At 49.0% G+C, this 18,650-nt stretch overlaps 1 protein-coding gene across 1 annotated transcript in view; it reads right to left on the bottom strand.

Moving 5' to 3' along the window:
• The window catches only part of LOC116406652 (cyclin-dependent kinase 13-like), a 21,404-nt gene extending 4,206 nt beyond the window's left edge, over window positions 1-17,198 (bottom strand). Inside the window, exons 1-2 of the mRNA XM_031891167.1 lie at window positions 17,062-17,198; window positions 14,262-14,327 (exon numbers count right to left, since the gene is read on the bottom strand). Of these exons, the coding sequence (XP_031747027.1) occupies window positions 14,262-14,303 (42 nt within the window). The 5' untranslated portion in view covers window positions 14,304-14,327; window positions 17,062-17,198. The remainder of the gene's footprint in view (window positions 1-14,261; window positions 14,328-17,061) is intronic.
• Window positions 17,199-18,650: the final 1,452 nt, after the last annotated feature.

Genomic DNA, 18,650 nt, shown 5'->3' with positions numbered 1-18,650 from the left:
CCTGTTATCCTCCACTTGTACTGAAGAGCTATCTTCCCTACCCCTGTATTCCTCACTTTGTACTGAAGGCTATCCCCCCTACCCGCTGTATTCCCCCTCACTTGTACTGAGAGCTATTCCCCCTACCCCGTAATTCCCTCACTTGTACTGAGAGCTATCCCCCTAACCCCTGTATTCCCTCACTTGTACTGACGAGCTATCCCCCCGGCTGCGGGTTGTGTTTTGCGGGAATACCAGGGGGTAGGGGAGAATAGCTCTCAGTAAAGTGAGGGAATACAGGGGTAGGGGGGATAGCTCTCAGTACAAGTGAGGGAATACAGGGTAGGGGGATAGCTCTCAGTACAAGTGAGGGAATACAGGGGTAGGGGGGATAGCTCTCAGTACAAGTGAGGGAATACAGGGGTAGGGGGGATAGCTCTCAGTACAAGTGAGGGAATACAGGGGTAGGGAGATAGCTCTCAGTACAAGTGAGGGAATACAGGGGTAGGGGAGATAGTCTCAGTACAAGTGAGGGAATACAGGGGTAGGGGGGATAGCTCTCAGTACAAGTGAGGGAATACAGGGGTAGGGGGGATAGCTCTCAGTACAAGTGAGGGAATACAGGGGTAGGGGAGATAGCTCTCAGTACCAAGTGAGGAATACAGGGGTAGGGGGGAATAGCTCTCAGTACAAGTGAAGGGAATACAGGGGTAGGGGGGGATAGCTCTCAGTACAAGTGAGGGAATACAGGGGTAGGGGGAGATAGCTCTCAGTACAAGTGAGGGAATACAGGGTAGGGGAGATAGCTCTCAGTACAAGTGAGGGAATACAGGGGTAGGGGAGATAGCTCTCAGTACAAGTGAGGGAATACAGGGGTAGGGGAGATAGCTCCTCAGTACAAGTGAGGGATACAGGGGTAGGGGATAGCTCTCAGTACAAGTGAGGGAATACAGGGGTAGGGGGGATAGCTCTCAGTACAAGTGAGGGAATACAGGGGTAGGGGGATAGCTCTCAGTACAAGTGAGGGAATACAGGGGTAGGGGATAGCTCTCAGTACAAGTGAGGAAATACAGGGGTAGGGGGATAGCTCTCAGTACAAGTGAGGAATACAGGGGTAGGGGGATAGCTTCAGTACAGTGAGGGAATACAGGGGTGGGGAGTCTCAGTACAAGTGAGGGAATACAGGGGTAGGGGGATAGCTCTCAGTACAAGTGAGGGAATACAGGGGTACGGGGATAGCTCTCAGTACAAGTGAGGGAATACAGGGGTAGGGGGGATAGCTCTCAGTACAAGTGAGGGAATACAGGGGTAGGGGAGATAGCTCTCAGTACAAGTGAGGGAATACAGGGTAGGGGAATAGCTCTCAGTACAAGTGAGGGAATACAGGGGTAGGGAGATAGCTCTCAGTCAAGTGAGGGAATACAGGGGTAGGGGAGATAGCTCTCAGTACAAGTGAGGGAATACAGGGGTAGGGGGGATAGCGTCTCAGTAACAAGTGAGGGAATACAGGGTAGGGGAGATAGCTCTCAGTACAAGTGAGGGAAATACAGGGGTAGGGGGGATAGCTCTCAGTACAAGTGAGGGAATACGGGGTTAGGGGGATAGCTCTCAGTACACAGTGAGGGAATACAGGGGTAGGGGGAGATAGCTCTCAGTACAAGTGAGGGATACAGGGGTAGGGGGAGATAGCTCTCAGTACAGTGAGGGAATACAGGGTAGGGGAGATAGCTCTCAGTACAAGTGAGGGAATACAGGGGTAGGGGGATAGCTCTCAGTACAAGTGAGGGAATACAGGGGTAGGGGGATAGCTCTCAGTACAAGTGAGGGAATACAGGGGTAGGGGGGATAGCTCTCAGTACAAGTGAGGGAATACAGGGGTAGGGGGATAGCTCTCAGTACAAGTGAGGGAATACAGGGGTAGGGGGGATAGCTCTCAGTACAAGTGAGGGAATACAGGGGTAGGGGAGAGATAGCTCTCAGTACAAGTGAGGGAATACAGGGGTAGGGGAGATAGCTCTCAGTACAAGTGAGGGAATAACAGGGGTAGGGAGATAGCTCTCAGTACAAGTGAGGGAATACAGGGGTGGGGAGTAGCTCTCAGTACAAGTGAGGGAATACAGGGGTAGGGGGAGATAGCTCTCAGTACAAGTGAGGGAATACAGGGGTAGGGGAGATAGCTCTCAGTACAAGTGAGGGAATACAGGGGTAGGGGAGATAGCTCTCAGTACAAGTGAGGAATACAGGGGTAGGGGAGATAGCTCTCAGTACAAGTGAGGGAATACAGGGTTATGGGGATAGCTCCTCAGTAACAAGTGAGGGAATACAGGGGTAGGGGGGATAGCTCTCAGTACAAGTGAGGGAATCCAGGGGTAGGGGAGATAGCTCTCAGTACAAGTGAGGGAATACGGGGTGGGGGAGATAGCTCTCAGTACAAGTGAGGGAATACAGGGGTAGGGGGGATAGCTCTGCAGTACAAGTGAGGGAATCAGGGGTAGGGGGGATAGCTCTCAGTACAAGTGAGGGAATACAGGGGTAGGGGAGATAGCTTCTCAGTACAAGTGAGGGAATACAGGGTTAGGGGAGATAGCTCTCAGTACAAGTGAGGGAATACCAGGGGTAGGGGGAGATAGCTCTCAGTACAAGTGAGGGAATACAGGGTAGGGGGATAGGCTCTAAGTCAAGTGGGGAATACAGGGTAGGGGATAGCTCTCAGTACAAGTGAGGGAATACAGGGGTAGGGGAGATAGCTCTCAGTACAAGTGAGGGAATACAGGGGTAGGGGAGATAGCTCTCAGTACAAGTGAGGGAATACAGGGGTAGGGGGATAGCTCTTAGTACAAGTGAGGGAATCAGGGGTAGGGGGATAGCTTCTAGTACAAGTGAGGGAATACAGGGTAGGGGAGATAGCTTCTCAGTCAGAGTGAGGGAATACAGGGGTAGGGGGGATAGCTCTCAGTACAAGTGAGGGAATACAGGGGTGGGGGGATAGCTCTCAGTACAAGTGAGGGAATACAGGGGTAGGGGGATAGCTCTCAGTACAAGTGAAGGAAACAGGGTAGGGGGGATAGCTCTCAGTACAAGTGAGGGAATACAGGGGTAGGGGAGATAGCTCTCAGTCAAGTGAGGGAATACAGGGGTAGGGGGGATAGCTCTCAGTACAAGTGAGGGAATACAGGGGTAGGGGGATAGTTCTCAGTACAAGTGAGGGAAATACAGGGGTAGGGGGGATAGCTCTCAGTACAGTGAGGGAATAACAGGGGTAGGGGGATAGCTCTCAGTACAAGTGAGGGAATACAGGGGTAGGGGAGATAGCTCTCAGTACAAGTGAGGGAATACAGGGGTAGGGGATAGCTCTCAGTACAAGTGAGGGAATACAGGGTAGGGGGGATACCTCAGTACAAGTGAGGGAAATCAGGGGTAGGGGGGATAGCTCTCAGTACAAGTGAGGGAATACAGGGGTAGGGGGATAGCTCTCAGTACAAGTGAGGGAATACGGGGTAGGGGGGATAGCTCTCAGTACAAGTGAGGGAATACAGGGGTAGGGGGATAGCTTCTCAGTACAAGTGAGGGAATACAGGGGTAGGGGATAGCTCTCAGTACAAGTGAGGGAATACAGGGGTAGGGGAGATAGCTCTCAGTACAAGTGAGGGAATACAGGGGTAGGGGAGATAGCTCTCAGTACAAGTGAGGGAATACAGGGTAGGGGAGATAGCTCTCAGTACAAGTGAGGGAATACAGGGGTATGGGAGATAGCTCTCAGTACAAGTGAGGGAATACAGGGGTAGGGAGATAGCTCTCAGTACAAGTGAGGAATAAAACAGGGTAGGAGATAGCTCTCAGTACAAGTGAGGGAATACAGGGGTTAGGGGGATGCTCTCAGTACAAGTGAGGGAATACAGGGGTAAGGGGAGATAGCTCTCAGTACAAGTGAGGGAATACAGGTAGGGGGGAGGATAGCTCTCAGTACAAGTGAGGGAATACAGGGGTAGGGGGGATAGCTCTCAGTACAAGTGAGGGAATACAGGGTAGGGCGGGATAAGCTCTCAGTACAAGTGAGGAATACAGGGGTAGGGGAGATAGCTCTCAGTACAAGTGAGGGAATACAGGGGTTAGGGGGGGGGGATAGCTCTCAGTACAAGTGAGGGAATACAGGGGTAGGGGGGATAGCTCTCAGTACAAGTGAGGGATACAAGGGGTAGGGGAGATAGCTCTCAGTACAAGTGAGGGAATACAGGGTAGGGGATAGCTCTTCAGTACAAGTGAGGGAATACAGGGGTAATGGGGAGATAGCTCTCAGTACAAGTGAGGGAATACAGGGGTAGGGGGATGCTCTCAGTACAAGTGAGGGAATACAGGGGTAGGGAGATAGCTCTCAGTACAAGTGAGGGAACTCAGGGGTAGGGGAGATAGCTTCTCAGTACAAGTGAGGAAATACAGGGTAGGGATAGTCTTCAGTAGCAAAGTGAGGGAATACAGGGGTAGGGGAGATAGCTCTCAGTACAAGTGAGGGAATACAGGGGTAAGGGAGGGATAGCTCTCCAGTACAAGTGAGGGAATACAGGGGTAGGGGGATAGCTCTCGTACAAGTGAGGGAATACAGGGGTAGGGGGATAGCTCTCAGTAGAAGTGAGGAGAATACAGGGGTAGGGGAGATAGCTCTCAGTACAAGTGAGGGAATACAGGGGTAGGGGAGATAGCTCTCAGTACAAGTGAGGGAATACAGGGGTAGGGGGGCCTAGGTTCGACGATCGTAGTAAGAGGGCAACGGATATCTAGCGCCGTCTCTCGCTAACTGAGCTTGTTTGTTCAACTGATTACAGCTCTTCCATCGCTCTCCTCTCTCTGTCTTCCTCTCTCTCTCTTATGCTTCTTGTGCTCTTCTCTCTTTTTCTCGACAGCTTAACGTCCTCTCGTTGACTTGCCTCTTCTCTACTCTCGCGTTCTCATTTTCTCCTAGGCGGCTCTATACGTTGCACTTTTGTCTTTCTCTCTTCTCGTTCTGGTTTCTTAAGGGCAGCAGTGAACATATCCTCAGTGGACAAGTCAATCATCTCTTGGCGGTTCTGGGGAGCCGATGAAACATCCTCTCAGTCCGAGCTTATACACACTCACTCGATTTCTCCCTTTCTCTCTCTCCCGAGCTTCTCTCTTCGTTACTAAGAACTTCGATGTAACACCTCTTCTCTTATCTCTTTCTCTCTCTTCTTCTCTCTTTTTATTCAATTCTCTCTGCTTTCCATCGTGCTCTCTCTGCCTCAGCTGTAGGGGATTAAGCTCTCAGTACAATGAGGGAAATACAGGGGTAGGGGGAATAGCTCTCAGTACAAGTGAGGGAATACAGGGGTAAGGGAGATAGCTCTCAGTACAAGTGAGGGAATAACAGGGGTAGGGGATAGCTCTCAGTACAAGTGAGGGAATACAGGGGTAGGGGGATAGCTCTCAGTACAAGTGAGGGAATACAGGGTATGGGGGATAGCTCTTCAGTACAAGTGAGGGAATACAGGGGTATGGGAGATAGCTCTCAGTACAAGTGAGGGAATAACAGGGGTAGGGGGGATAGCTCTCAGTACAAGTGAGGGAATACAGGGGTAGGGGGGATAGCTCTCAGTACAAGTGAGGGAATACAGGGGTAGGGGGATAGCTCTCAGTACAAGTGAGGGAATACAGGGTAGGGGGGATAGCTCTCAGTACAAGTGAGGGAATACAGGGGTAGGGGGATAGCTCTCAGTACAAATGAGGGAATACAGGGGTATGGGGGATAGCTCTCAGTACAAGTGAGGGAATACAGGGGTAGTGGGGATAGCTTCTCAGTACAAGTGAGGGAATAACAGGGTAGGGGGATAGCTCTCAGTACAAGTGAGGGAATACAGGGGTATGGGGGATAGCTCTCAGTACAAGTGAGGGAATACAGGGGTATGGGAGGATAGCTCTCAGTACAAGTGAGGGAAACAGGGGTAGGGGAGATAGCTCTCAGTACAAGTGAGGGAATACAGGGTTATGGGGATAGCTCTCAGTACAAGTGAGGGAATACAGGGGTAGGGGGGATAAGCTCTCAGCACAAGTGAGGGAATACAGGGGTAGGGGAGATAGCTCTCAGTACAAGTGAGGGAATACAGGGTAGGGGGGATAGCTCTCAGTACAAGTGAGGGAATACAGGGGTAGGGGGATAGCTCTCAGTACAAGTGAGGGAATACAGGGGTAGGGGGATAGCTCTCAGTACAAGTGAGGGAATACAGGGGTAGGGGGGATAGCTCTCAGTACAAGTGAGGGAATACAGGGGTAGGGGAGATAGCTCTCAGTACAAGTGAGGGAATACAGGGGTAGGGGGATAGCTCTCAGTACAAGTGAGGGAATACGGGGTAGGGGAGATAGCTCTCAGTACAAGTGAGGGAATACAGGGGTACGAGGGATAGTTCTCAGTACAAGTGAGGGAATACAGGGGTAGGGGGGATAGCTCTCAGTACAAGTGAGGGAATACATGGGTAGGGGGGATAGCTCTCAGAACAAGTGAGGAATACAGGGGTAGGGGATAGCTCTCAGTACAAGTGAGGGAATACAGGGGTAGGGGAGATAGCTCCCAGTACAAGTGAGGGAATACAGGGGTAGTGGGGATAGCTCTCAGTACAAGTGAGGAATACAGGGGTAGGGGAGATAGCTCTCAGTACAAGTGAGGGAATACAGGGGTAGGGGAGATAGGCTCTCAGTACAAGTGAGGGAATACAGGGGTAGGAGAGATAGCTCTCAGTACAAGTGAGGGAATACAGGGGTAGGGGGGATAGCTCTCAGTACAAGTGAGGGAATACAGGGATAGGGGAGATAGCTCGTCAGTACAATGAGGGAATACAGGGGTAGGGGGATAGCTCTCAGTACAAGTGAGGAATAAAGGGGTAGGGGGGATAGCTCTTCAGTACAAGTGAGGGAATACAGGGGTAGTGGGGATAGCTCTCAGTACAATGAGGGACATACAGGGGTAGGGAGATAGCTCTCAGTACAAGTGAGGGAATACAGGGTATGGGGATACTCTCAGTACAGTGAGGGAATACAGGGGTAGGGGGGATAGCTCTAAGCACAAGTGAGGGAATACAGGGGTAGGGGAGATAGCTCTCAGTACAAGTGAGGAATACAGGGTAGGGGGATAGCTCTCAGTACAAGTGAGGGAATACAGGGGTAGGGGAGATAGCTCTCAGTACAAGTGAGGGAATACAGGGGTAGGGGAGATAGCTCTCAGTACAAGTGAGGGAATACAGGGGTAGGGGAGATAGCTCTCAGTACAAGTGAGGGAATACAGGGGTAGGCAGAGATAGCTCTCAGTACAAGTGAGGGAATACAGGGGTAGGGGAGATAGCTCTCAGTACAAGTGAGGGAATACAGGGGTAGGGAGATAGCTCTCAGTACAAGTGAGGGAATACAGGGGTAGGGGGGATAGCTGCTCAGTACAAGTGAGGAATACAGGGGTAGGGGAGATAGCTTCTCAGTACAAGTGAGGGAATACAGGGGTAGGGGAGATAGCTCCCAGTACAAGTGAGGGAATACAGGGGTAGGGGAGATAGCTCTCAGTACAAGTGAGGGAATACAGGGGTAGGGGAGATAGCTCTCAGTACAAGTGAGGGAATACAGGGGTAGGGGGGATAGCTCTCAGTACAAGTGAGGGAATACAGGGGTATGGGAGATAGCTCTCAGTACAAGTGAGGGAATACAGGGGTAGTGGGGATAGCTCTCAGTACAAGTGAGGGAATACAGGGGTAGGGGAGATAGCTCTCAGTACAAGTGAGGGAATACAGGGGTACGGGGGATAGCTCTCAGTACAAGTGAGGGAATACAGGGGTAGGGGGATAGCTCTCAGTACAAGTGAGGGAATACATGGGTAGGGGGGATAGCTCTCAGGTACAAGTGAGGGAATACATGGGTAGGGGGATAGCTCTCAGTACAAGTGAGGGAATACCAGGGGGTAGGGGAGATAGCTCTCAGTACAAGTGAGGGAATACAGGGGTAGTGGGGATAGCTCTCAGTACAAGTGAGGGAATACAGGGGTAGGGTAGATAGCTCTCAGTACAAGTGAGGGAATACAGGGGTAGGGGGGATAGCTCTCAGTACAATTGAGGAAATACCGGGGTAAGGGGGGATAGCTCTCAGTACAAGTGAGGGAATACAGGGGTAGGGGAGATAGCTCTCAGTACAAGTGAGGGAATACAGGGTATGGGAGATAGCTCTCAGTACAAGTGAGGGAATACAGGGTAGGGGGGATAGCTCTCAGTACAAGTGAGGGAATACAGGGGTAGGGGAGATAGCTCTCAGAACAAGTGAGGGAATACAGGGGTAGGGGGATAGCTCTCAGTACAAGTGAGGGAATACAGGGGTAGGGGGGATAGCTCTCAGTACAAGTGAGGGAATGCAGGGGTAGGGGGGATAGCTCTCAGTACAAGTGAGGGAATACAGGGGTAGGGGAGATAGCTCTCAGTACAAGTGAGGGAATACAGGGTAGGAGAGATAGCTCTCAGTACAAGTGAGGGAATACAGGGTAGGGGGATAGCTCTCAGTACAAGTGAGGGAATACAGGGGTAGGAGAGATAGCTCTCAGTACAAGTGAGGGAATACCGGGGTAGGGGGGATAGCTCTCAGTACAAGTGAGGAATACAGGGTAGTGGGGATAGCTCTCAGTACAAGTGAGGGAATACAGGGGTAGGGGAGATAGCTCTCAGTACAAGTGAGGGAATACAGGGGTAGGGGGATAGCTCTCAGTACAATTGAGGGAATACCGGGGTAGGGGGGATAGCTCTCAGTACAAGTGAGGGAATACAGGGGTAGGGGAGATAGCTCTCAGTACAAGTGAGGGAATACAGGGGTATGGGAGATAGCTCTCAGTACAAGTGAGGGAATACAGGGGTAGGGGGGATAGCTCTCAGTACAAGTGAGGGAATACAGGGTAGGGGGATAGCTCTCAGTACAAGTGAGGGAATACAGGGGTAGGGGGGATAGCTCTCAGTACAAGTGAGGGAATACAGGGGTAGGGGGATAGCTCTCAGTACAAGTGAGGGAATACAGGGGTAGGGGATAGCTCTCAGTACAAGTGAGGGAATACAGGGGTAGGGGAGATAGCTCTCAGTACAAGTGAGGGAATACAGGGGTAGGAGAGATAGCTCTCAGTACAAGTGAGGGAATACAGGGGTAGGGGGGATAGCTCTCAGTACAAGTGAGGGAATACAGGGGTAGGAGAGATAGCTCTCAGTACAAGTGAGGGAAATACCGGGGTAGGGGGGATAGCTCTCAGTACAAGTGAGGGAATACAGGGGTAGGGGAGATAGCTCTCAGTACAAGTGAGGGAATACAGGGTTATGGGAGATAGCTCTCAGTACAAGTGAGGGAATACAGGGGTAGGGGAGATAGCTCTCAGTACAAGTGAGGGAATACATGGGTAGGGGGGATAGCTCTCAGTACAAGTGAGGGAATACAGGGGTAGGGGGATAGCTCTCAGTACAAGTGAGGGAATACAGGGGTAGGGGAGATAGCTCTCAGTACAAGTGAGGGAATACAGGGGTAGTGGGGATAGCTCTCAGTACAAGTGAGGGAATACAGGGGTAGGGGGGATAGCTCTCAGTACAAGTGAGGGAATACAGGGGTAGTGGGGATAGCTCTCAGTACAAGTGAGGGAATACAGGGGTAGGGTAGATAGCTCTCAGTACAAGTGAGGGAATACAGGGGTAGGGGGGATAGCTCTCAGTACAATTGAGGGAATACCGGGGTAGGGGGGATAGCTCTCAGTACAAGTGAGGGAATACAGGGGTAGGGGAGATAGCTCTCAGTACAAGTGAGGGAATACAGGGGTATGGGAGATAGCTCTCAGTACAAGTGAGGGAATACAGGGGTAGGGGGGATAGCTCTCAGTACAAGTGAGGGAATACAGGGGTAGGGGAGATAGCTCTCAGTTACAAGTGAGGGAATACAGGGGTAGGGGGATAGCTCTCAGTACAAGTGAGGGAATACAGGGGTAGGGGGGATAGCTCTCAGTACAAGTGAGGGAATACATGGGTAGGGGGGATAGCTCTCAGTACAAGTGAGGGAATACAGGGGTAGGGGGATAGCTCTCAGTACAAGTGAGGGAATACAGGGGTAGGGGGGATAGCTCTCAGTACAAGTGAGGGAATACAGGGTAGGGGGGATAGCTCTTAGTACAAGTGAGGGAATACAGGGGTAGGGGGGATAGCTCTCAGTACAAGTGAGGGAATACAGGGGTAGGGGGATAGCTCTCAGTACAAGTGAGGGAATACAGGGGTAGGGGAGATAGCTCTCAGTACAAGTGAGGGAATACAGGGGTAGTGGGGATAGCTCTCAGTACAAGTGAGGGAATACAGGGGTAGGGGGATAGCTCTCAGTACAAGTGAGGGAATACAGGGGTAGTGGGGATAGCTCTCAGTACAAGTGAGGGAATACAGGGGTAGGGTAGATAGCTCTCAGTACAAGTGAGGGAATACAGGGGTAGGGGGATAGCTCTCAGTACAATTGAGGGAATACCGGGGTAGGGGGGATAGCTCTCAGTACAAGTGAGGGAATACAGGGGTAGGGGAGATAGCTCTCAGTACAAGTGAGGGAATACAGGGGTATGGGAGATAGCTCTCAGTACAAGTGAGGGAATACAGGGGTAGGGGGATAGCTCTCAGTACAAGTGAGGGAATACAGGGGTAGGGGAGATAGCTCTCAGTACAAGTGAGGGAATACAGGGGTAGGGGGATAGCTCTCAGTACAAGTGAGGGAATACAGGGGTAGGGGGGATAGCTCTCAGTACAAGTGAGGGAATACATGGGTAGGGGGATAGCTCTCAGTACAAGTGAGGGAATACAGGGGTAGGGGGATAGCTCTCAGTACAAGTGAGGGAATACAGGGGTAGGGGGGATAGCTCTCAGTACAAGTGAGGGAATACAGGGGTAGGGGGGATAGCTCTCAGTACAAGTGAGGGAATACAGGGGTAGGGGGATAGCTCTCAGTACAAGTGAGGGAATACAGGGGTAGGGGGATAGCTCTCAGTACAAGTGAGGGAATACAGGGGGTAGGGGGATAGCTCTCAGTACAAGTGAGTGAATACAGGGGTAGGGGAGATAGCTCTCAGTACAAGTGAGGGAATACAGGGGTAGGAGAGATAGCTCTCAGTACAAGTGAGGGAATACAGGGGTAGGGGGGATAGCTCTCAGTACAAGTGAGGGAATACAGGGGTAGGGGGGATAGCTCTCAGTACAAGTGAGGGAATACAGGGGTAGGGGGGATAGCTCTCAGTACAAGTGAGGAATACAGGGTTATGGGGGATAGCTCTTAGTACAAGTGAGGGAATACAGGGGTATGGGAGATAGCTCTCAGTACAAGTGAGGGAATACAGGGGTAGGGGGGATAGCTCTCAGTACAAGTGAGGGAATACAGGGGTATGGGAGATAGCTCTCAGTACAAGTGAGGGAATACAGGGGTAGGGGGGGATAGCTCTCAGTACAAGTGAGGGAATACAGGGGTAGGGGAGATAGCTCTCAGTACAAGTGAGGGAATACAGTGGTAGGGGGATAGCTCTCAGTACAAGTGAGGGAATTCAGGGGTAGGGGGGATAGCTCTCAGTACAAGTGAGGGAATACAGGGGTAGGGGGGATAGCTCTCAGTACAAGTGAGGGAATACAGGGGTAGGGGAGATAGCTCTCAGTACAAGTGAGGGAATACAGGGGTAGGGGGGATAGCTCTCAGTACAAGTGAGGGAATACAGGGGTAGGGGGATAGCTCTCAGTACAAGTGAGGGAATACAGGGGTAGGGAGATAGCTCTTAGTACAAGTGAGGGAATACAGGGTATGGGGGATAGCTCTCAGTACAAGTGAGGGAATACAGGGGTAGGGGGGATAGCTCTCAGTACAAGTGAGGGAATACTGGGGTAGGGGGGATAGCTCTCAGTACAAGTGAGGGAACACAGGGGTAGGGGAGATAGCTCTCAGTACAAGTGAGGGAATACAGGGTTATGGGGGATAGCTCTCAGTACAAGTGAGGGAATACAGGGGTAGGGGGATAGCTCTCAGCACAAGTGAGGGAATACAGGGGTAGGGGAGATAGCTTTCAGTACAAGTGAGGGAATACAGGGGTAGGGGAGATAGCTCTCAGTACAAGTGAGGGAATACAGGGGTAGGGGAGATAGCTCTCAGTACAAGTGAGGGAATACAGGGGTAGGGGGGATAGCTCTCAGTACAAGTGAGGGAATACAGGGGTATGGGAGATAGCTCTCAGTACAAGTGAGGGAATACAGGGGTAGGGGAGATAGCTCTCAGTACAAGTGAGGGAATACAGGGGTAGGGGGGATAGCTCTCAGTACAAGTGAGGGAATACAGGGGTATGGGGGATAGCTCTCAGTACAAGTGAGGGACTACAGGGGTAGGGGGGATAGCTCTCAGTACAAGTGAGGGAATACAGGGGTAGGGGAGATAGCTCTCAGTACAAGTGAGGGAATACAGGGGTTGGGGGATAGCTCTCAGTACAAGTGAGGGAATACAGGGGTAGGGGAGATAGCTCTCAGTACAAGTGAGGGAATACAGGGGTAGGGGAGATAGCTCTCAGTACAAGTGAGGGAATACAGGGGTATGGGAGATAGCTCTCAGTACAAGTGAGGGAATACAGGGGTATGGGAGATAGCTCTCAGTACAAGTGAGGGAATACAGGGGTATGGGGGATAGCTCTCAGTACAAGTGAGGGAATACAGGGGTAGGGGAGATAGCTCTTAGTACAAGTTGCCCCAGGGACTGGTCCGATTGCCATGTTGGAGTCAGGAAGGAATTTTTCCCCCCCCTCTGGGGCAAATTAGAGAGGCTTCAGATGGGGTTTTTGCCTTCCTCTGGATCAACTGGCAGTTAGGCAGGTTATATATAGGCATTATGGTTGAACGTGATGGATGTCTTTTTTCAACCTAACTTACTACTGTATGTACTATGTAATTTCACATGGTCTTCACCTGTTTTGCAATGCAGAGACCCTGTCTACATTATTGGACATAATATTCATCATTCAAATTCAACTTTTTACAATTTGAGGGGGGGGGGGGTTAGGCAAAATTGGAAAAAAAAATTGAAAATTCACAAAACTGAATTTTTGATAAATCAGCACCTGCCCCCTTTTTTTTGTTAACAAAATGTACAAAAACAGCCCCAACTTTGTGGAAGCTGTGTGGTGAGGATACTATATTCCTGTCATTTTCTTATTTATTTAGCCAACCTCTGGGTTTTAGAGGCACACCAAGGGGTTAAATATTGGAGACACTGGTTTGGTTATAGGATAGAAATTGCTATTTTGCCACTGAGGTGTGTCAATCTCTTATTCTTCAAAACTATTTAACTGATTCTCGTTTTTTAAAATTTTATATAGTTTTTATTTAACTTTTTGTTCAGCAGCTCTCCAGTTGGGAATGTCAGAAGTTATCGGGTTGCTTGGGTTCATACTACCTTAGCAACATGTGAGTGGTTTGAACGAAAGATTGGTAGATGAAAAGATAACTAATAAAAGTAACAGTTAAGGTGCCCATACACTATAAGATCCGCTCGCTTGGCGATGTCACCAAGCGAGCGGATCTTCACCCGATATCCCCACCTACGGGTGGGCGATATCGGGTAGCAAGTAACTGGGGCCAAACGATCGGATTACATTCGTGGTTATGGGGTAGTCGGTTCCGACTGGATTTTCTTACCTGGCCGATCGACATCTGGCCAAATTCAGCCCAGATATCGGTCGGCCAGGCCGCTCTGTTCTGCCCATACACGGGCTGATTAGCTGCCAAGTCGGTCCAAGGGACCAATGATATCGGCAGCTATAGTCGTCCCGTGTATTGGGACTTTAACATTGTAGCCAGTCAGAGCAATCATTTTTGGGCTGCCGGGGTCAGTGACCCCCATTTGAAAGTTGAAAAGAGTCAGAAGAAGAAGACAAATAAAAAAAAAACTATAAAAATAGATAATGAAGACCAACTGAAATGTTTTTTAGAATTTCTGCAACATACAAAAAATTAACTAAAAGGTAACCCACCCCTTTATAAACCACAAAATATAAAAATTAAAGACCAGTTGTAAATTTGCATCATATTAACAGTTTACACAAAGATGAACTTCCCCTTTAAAAAAACTGTACAAACAAGGATGTACACCAGCTTCCTTTTATAATACCAATTATTGCCCTACACATTATAACTCATATACAATATAGGACATATTTGCCACAACATTACAATATAGGCACAACATGAAATATAGTTATTATAAAAAAGAAATAACAAGTAACTCACTCTGGCTATGCTTGGTATATCTCTGTATGGAGACTCGCCCATCTTCTCAGGGATCCAGGTTGAAAACTAGAATAAAGAGCAGGAAACAGAGTTGTGTATAACGGTTTCCTTTTTACCATTTTGGTCAAATCATGAAAATAAATACATCTCTGTATCAAACCAGGTTTTTCAAACATTTCTTTGTTGTTCTGCACCTCTGCTCAGTTTTATAGAGCCTTCTAGGAGAGAAGGACTTCCGTGCCATAGTAAGTATGAGTGTCTTTATATAAGGCTGTCTGTATGGGCAGCAATGTGTAATTTGTAGCACGGTTGGGAAAATAGAAGAATGGTATATCCCTCCCAGAATCCGGCACAGAGGGCTGTAAAACTGAGGCAGGGTTGCCACCTCTTCTGCCTGGTAACTCCGGGCAGGGAGGCGGGGCGTGATGTGACATCACAGAGGCGGAACATGCCATCACGGGGATGGGACACACCATCATGGGGGCGGGGCTATAACACAGCGATTGGAAAATCACCACATCTGTCTTAGAGAATTATGCCCGGTTTTCCAAATTGAAAAAACCAGGCAGGTAGTTTGGACCCAGCCAGCCCTAAATAGAAGGACTTTTCAGCTGGGAAGGCTGATTAACCTCACCTGTTGTTATAAGGTGGGCTTAAAGTGTAATGTCTCTGCTCTGCTCTGGGGGAGAGGTGAGCAATGGTGGTATGGAACTCATACTGCTGGTAAAAGTGTGTGTGGGACAAGGACATTTGCTGCACAGGTACTTCTTAAGGTGGCCATACGGGTCGATTCTGGCTGCCGATATGGGTCCCTTAGACTGTTTCGGCAACAAATCGGCCCATGTAGGGGCACTACAGAAATCATGCAAATATCGATCGGGCAGATTAAAAAATTTAGTCAGATCGGGGACCGCATCGGCTCGTTGATGCGGTCCCCGAACCGACTTTGCCTATACCCGTCGTTATAATTCGATCATTTGGCCCCAGGACCAAATTAGCCTGGATTCGCCCGATATCCCCCACCCGTAGGTGGGGGATATCGGGAGACGATCCACTCACTTGACAACATTGCCAAGCGAGCGGATCTGAAGGTGTATGGCCACCTTTAGTATGAGGATATTTATTCACAAGAGGTGGGTTTCCCAGTTGCAAGGCCCAGCTACTATCTGATACCCTAAAGACCTGGGGCTGAGGGGCCACTGATTCTAAGAGCACAGGGACCCTACAAAGAACTGTGAGGTTACCTGCCATTTACTTATATTGGATTAATCTGCCCAAGTGGGGCTGTGTGTTTCCTCTGAGAAGGACAGTTTCTTTTCTGGCAAGACTCCTACTTATATTGGGATCTCAGCTGTATGAACCAAAACTGCCGTGTTAAATAAATGCACCCAGCTGAATTCAGCTGGAAACCCTGTGTACCTGTCTCTTATCTGTGTGAGAGGAGCTGCCGTTTCTACCTAAAGAGCTAAACCCCCACAATTTTTACAACAAAATAATAAAAAACCACGAGGACTAATAAATAAATAAATAAACAAACAAAGGCAAATGGGATGGAAATAACTTGCAAATAATGCGTTGGTGCTGCAACTGCAGGGGTTTGGTTTTAGTTTTGAAGAGGGAAAGTTGTTGTAATTTAATAAAACCAGGGTTAGACTAGGCTGGTGGGGTACTGGGAAAAATCTATTGGGCCCCCAGGCCCAGACCTGATCCCCTCTTGACGGCTGCTGTTCTTCCTCCCCCAGTTCTTCCAAAAGTAACTAAATTGGATGAGTGGTTTGGGGAGGAGATTGGGTGGGCAGCTGGGGGTACCTTGAAGGGTGTGGGGCACACAATGGAGGCTCCTTTCTGGGGAGTAGAGGCCCATTGGGTGACAGCCCCTGTGGGTCCTGCACCCTCCAGTCCAACCCTGAATGAAACTTGTGTACCTGTGGTTGTAGTTAAACACTGCTCAGGGGCTAAAGTAGGGTATCAGGACTTCTAGAGAGTGCAGGCAGCACAGAATGCTGCTTTAGTACCGCAAACATCATCCGACGGAGACAACCTACTGTAGTTCGGCTCAGTACAAGGTTCAACTTCAAACCAGATGTATGAAATATAAGGTGCTCAACAGCCATTCTCAGAATAGTCACACACCCCTCAGCCACGGGCTCCATATGTATCTTTTTTATACTACATTTCTTTCCAAATGATATCAATATACAATTATTATACTAACTAGAGATGTAGCAAACTGTTCGCCGGCAAACTAATTCATCGCATGTTCGCGCGGGAGAAAGTTCGCGAACTTTTCACGATGTTCGCAATTTGGGTTCGCCTTAGCTGGCACCTAATTTTGACCTCTCACCCCAGACCAGCAGATACATGGCAGCCAATCAGGCAGCTCTCCCTCCTTCCATTATTACTATTATGCTGTGTAAAACTAATTCGGCAAAAAAATGGCGTCAAAATCTGTGTAAAATAAATAGAAAAGATCGCTGTCTGAACGCCCGATATTACACCGTTATTTCCATAAGTTCTGGTGGACAAAATTATGCCGATTTTACACCATTTTTTCCCTTGATCCCCCTCCGGCATGCCACTGGCCAGGTCGTGGCACCCTTTAAACAACTTTAAAATCAGTTTTCTGGCCAGAAATGGCTTTTCTAAGTTTTAAAGTTTGCCTTCCCATTGAAGTCTATGGGGTTCGCAAAGTTCGCGAATATTTGCACTTTTTGGCGTAAGTTCGCGAACGGGTTGGCGAACTTTTTTGGCGAGTTTCGCTACATCACTAATACTAGCGAGAGAGATCATTTATACTCACAGATCAGAAGCAAGAAGATGAGAGCTGGCACAGTGCGTGGCATCTGCTAAAGGGAAATGGCTGGTAGCTGGGTAAAGTCACACATCTGCACCACTTCCTGCATGAATGGATCTAGGCTTGGTGATGAGGACACAGTGTTCTTATCAAAACAAGAAGTTTTGATTATTGCTACATACAATATGGTCACATGAGGTGCCTAGAGACTATATTGCTCAATAACTATAGGCACAGCTTTTATTTTCCAACATAATTTAGTCACTAGAAACTACAGTTCATTTGAGTCTGCCAATAAGATGAATGGTTTCTCTAAAGAGATACAGGCTATGAGCAAACTTAGGGGGCTGTTCCTGCTGAATTGTGCTTAGTACAGGGGAATCCCTATGTGCCATAGTTTTATGGTATCTCTCTGTACAGGCTATGAGCAAACTTAGGTGACTGTTCCTGCTGAATTGTGCTTAGTACAGGGGAATCCCTATGTGCCATAGTTTTATGGTATCTCTCTGTACAGGCTATGAGCAAACTTAGGGGGCTGTTCCTGCTGAATTGTGCTTAGTACAGGGGAATCCCTATGTGCTATAGTTTTATGGTATCTCTCTGTACAGGCTATGAGCAAACTTAGGGGGCTGTTCCTGCTGAATTGTGCTTAGTACAGGGGAATCCCTATGTGCCATAGTTTTATGGTATCTCTCTGTACAGGCTATGAGCAAACTTAGGGGGCTGTTCCTGCTGAATTGTGCTTAGTACAGGGGAATCCCTATGTGCTATAGTTTTATGGTATCTCTCTGTACAGGCTATGAGCAAACTTAGGGGGCTGTTCCTGCTGAATTGTGCTTAGTACAGGGGAATCCCTATGTGCTATAGTTTTATGGTATCTCTCTGTACAGGCTATGAGCAAACTTAGGTGACTGTTCCTGCTGAATTGTGCTTGGTACAGGGGAAATGTTTCTTCAGAATGCTGCTTCCTCTGTTGGCAACTGTACAAATTTTGCTACACACAAAGCTGATGTATAAAGTTGCACCCTGATATACACAATGCTGCTCCATTTCCAACTTATAATTTTTACTTCACATGAGTGGCACAGCCTGACTGGATGCCACTCTGACTCCATGAAGACTAAAGATTGGACTACTCACCTAAAACCTTATGAAGCCCCATCATAAAAATAGAAAAAAATAAGCAAAAATCTACGTGGGGGTGAAAAGTGATTCACGGTGGGTCAAACTGAATGCCCTTCCACAGACCCTTCCACCTTGCTTCATCCATCCTTTGTCTCTCCAAAGAGCGAATCTTCCCGAGCTCACCCAGTACCATATCCACCACCACTGGACAGGGGAGGACTTCACGCCTGAGAGAAACCTTGCACCGTGCGTTCCAGGTGTAAAAGCGGACAACAGAGCTGACTAAGAAAAGAGTGCCCAAATCATGCCAACTGTGTCCCATGAATGCCCCATAGGCCCACTCCTGGTAATTACAACCAGGGAGGCAAGGAATGCCCAAGGCAGCAGAGACTTGTTTGTAAACATCTATGTAAAGGTCCCCATACACAGTAAGATCCGCTTGCTTGTTGAGATCGGCAAGCGAGCGGATG

This window comes from Xenopus tropicalis, chromosome 8 (assembly GCF_000004195.4).
Source record: "Xenopus tropicalis strain Nigerian chromosome 8, UCB_Xtro_10.0, whole genome shotgun sequence".
In the NCBI taxonomy this organism is placed as follows: Eukaryota; Metazoa; Chordata; class Amphibia; order Anura; family Pipidae; genus Xenopus; species Xenopus tropicalis.
Note: the sequence above shows the minus strand (reverse complement) of the source record. Positions and strands in the feature narration are given on the sequence as shown.